General features: G+C 32.5%; 1 protein-coding gene across 1 annotated transcript; it reads right to left on the bottom strand.

Annotated features, from left to right (window-relative positions):
• Positions 1 to 255: 255 nt before the first annotated feature.
• Positions 256 to 615, bottom strand: TRIADDRAFT_34175 (uncharacterized protein; the record flags this gene model as incomplete). Its single annotated transcript, XM_002118392.1, has 1 exon — positions 256 to 615. A coding segment is annotated over one exon (360 nt), but the record flags the coding sequence as incomplete, so codon positions are not given.
• Between the last annotated feature and the right edge of the window lie 747 nt (positions 616 to 1,362).

Below are 1,362 nucleotides of genomic sequence, written 5' to 3'. Positions count from 1 at the left end.
TTGATTTTTGATTCCGTTGAAGCTCACTAAAGGAGTATTACTTTTACGATATGCAATATAAAATATAATTGTGTAACAGCACACAATAATAAGAATTGCACAAGTAATGGAAGCTGCAAATATTCCAATAGCAGCGTAATTTGAGGAATCAACAGATAACGAAATCCAGCAAACATTCTGGTAGGTATATCTACCCAAGCCATACTTTTCAAAAGGCAGTAGTGGAATAATGGCTAATGGAAGAGGTACGAGCCAAACTGCTGCAATTGATATTGCATAACGCGATGCTCGTAAATCTGATAAATAATTATATGGATTATAAACAGCAGAACATCGATCAACACTTACTGCTGTTGCCATTACCAGTGATGCCCCATTGAATAATGTTACTAAAAAACCTTGTATCTTACACAGGATAGCATCGCTGCCTTGAAGTAATGCCGAAATAGCACAAGGCATTACAATTAAACCCGTCAGGAAATCTGTGATAGTAAGTGCTGTTAATAAACAGTTGTTGATCGGCCATAAGGCTGGAGAGTTGTAAATAATGACTAAGTTGAAAAAATTAGCTCCAACAGATATTATAGTAATTAAAATTAAAGTAAAAAGCTGCATGTAAAGGTAATGTCCATCCTCTCTCGCGGAATAGGTAGTATTAAATGATGTGGTATTCTCCATGGAGGATTTTTCTTCCAACGCCGCGTATTCTGACAAAAACTAATTTCTTCAATCTAGCCACTTTCGATTTTGTAAAATTTGTTAAGAATTAAGCATACGATTTCAGTTAGCAAGAACAAATAAATTAAAGCATCATCAAATCAAGTAGCGAAATATAATTAAAATAGGTCTATGAAATCAATAATGTTATTGTAGTTTAATCGAGATGAATAGCAATCCAGATTAAAAAATGCACCTTATTGTTGTATTGATAACATTGTCAAGTTAATAAAATAACAAAGGAAATTAAATTTTCCATTTATTTGAAAAAAATTGTCGCAGAACTCTGAACGACAGTTTTAGCTTTATCAAGTTCAATTTTGCGTAATTGCTGGTTCATTTTATGACTAGTGTCGTTGATTGTTATAAGTGATGTAGATCATAAGAGAGGGAGACAATTGAAAAGGCTATTAAAGATTTACTTTATTTACGACAAAATTATTAGGGATAATTCTATTGAAAGGGTTTTACCGGATATACCTATCAAATGCTTTCGTTACTTAATCCAAATTCAACAGTTAAATTTTAAAAGCTATTTCTTTCGTTGCCAAAGCATCATAACAAATATCACGCAGACATGATATTCATGACGATAACAGATTGCTAGTATTTCGAGTCATACTGTAGGTAGATATCAAAGAAATA

This window comes from Trichoplax adhaerens, genomic scaffold, assembly GCF_000150275.1.
Source record: "Trichoplax adhaerens TRIADscaffold_59 genomic scaffold, whole genome shotgun sequence".
NCBI lineage: Eukaryota > Metazoa > Placozoa > Uniplacotomia > Trichoplacea > Trichoplacidae > Trichoplax > Trichoplax adhaerens.
The sequence above is the reverse complement of the archived record's forward strand: the minus strand, read 5'-3'. Positions and strand labels throughout refer to the sequence as shown.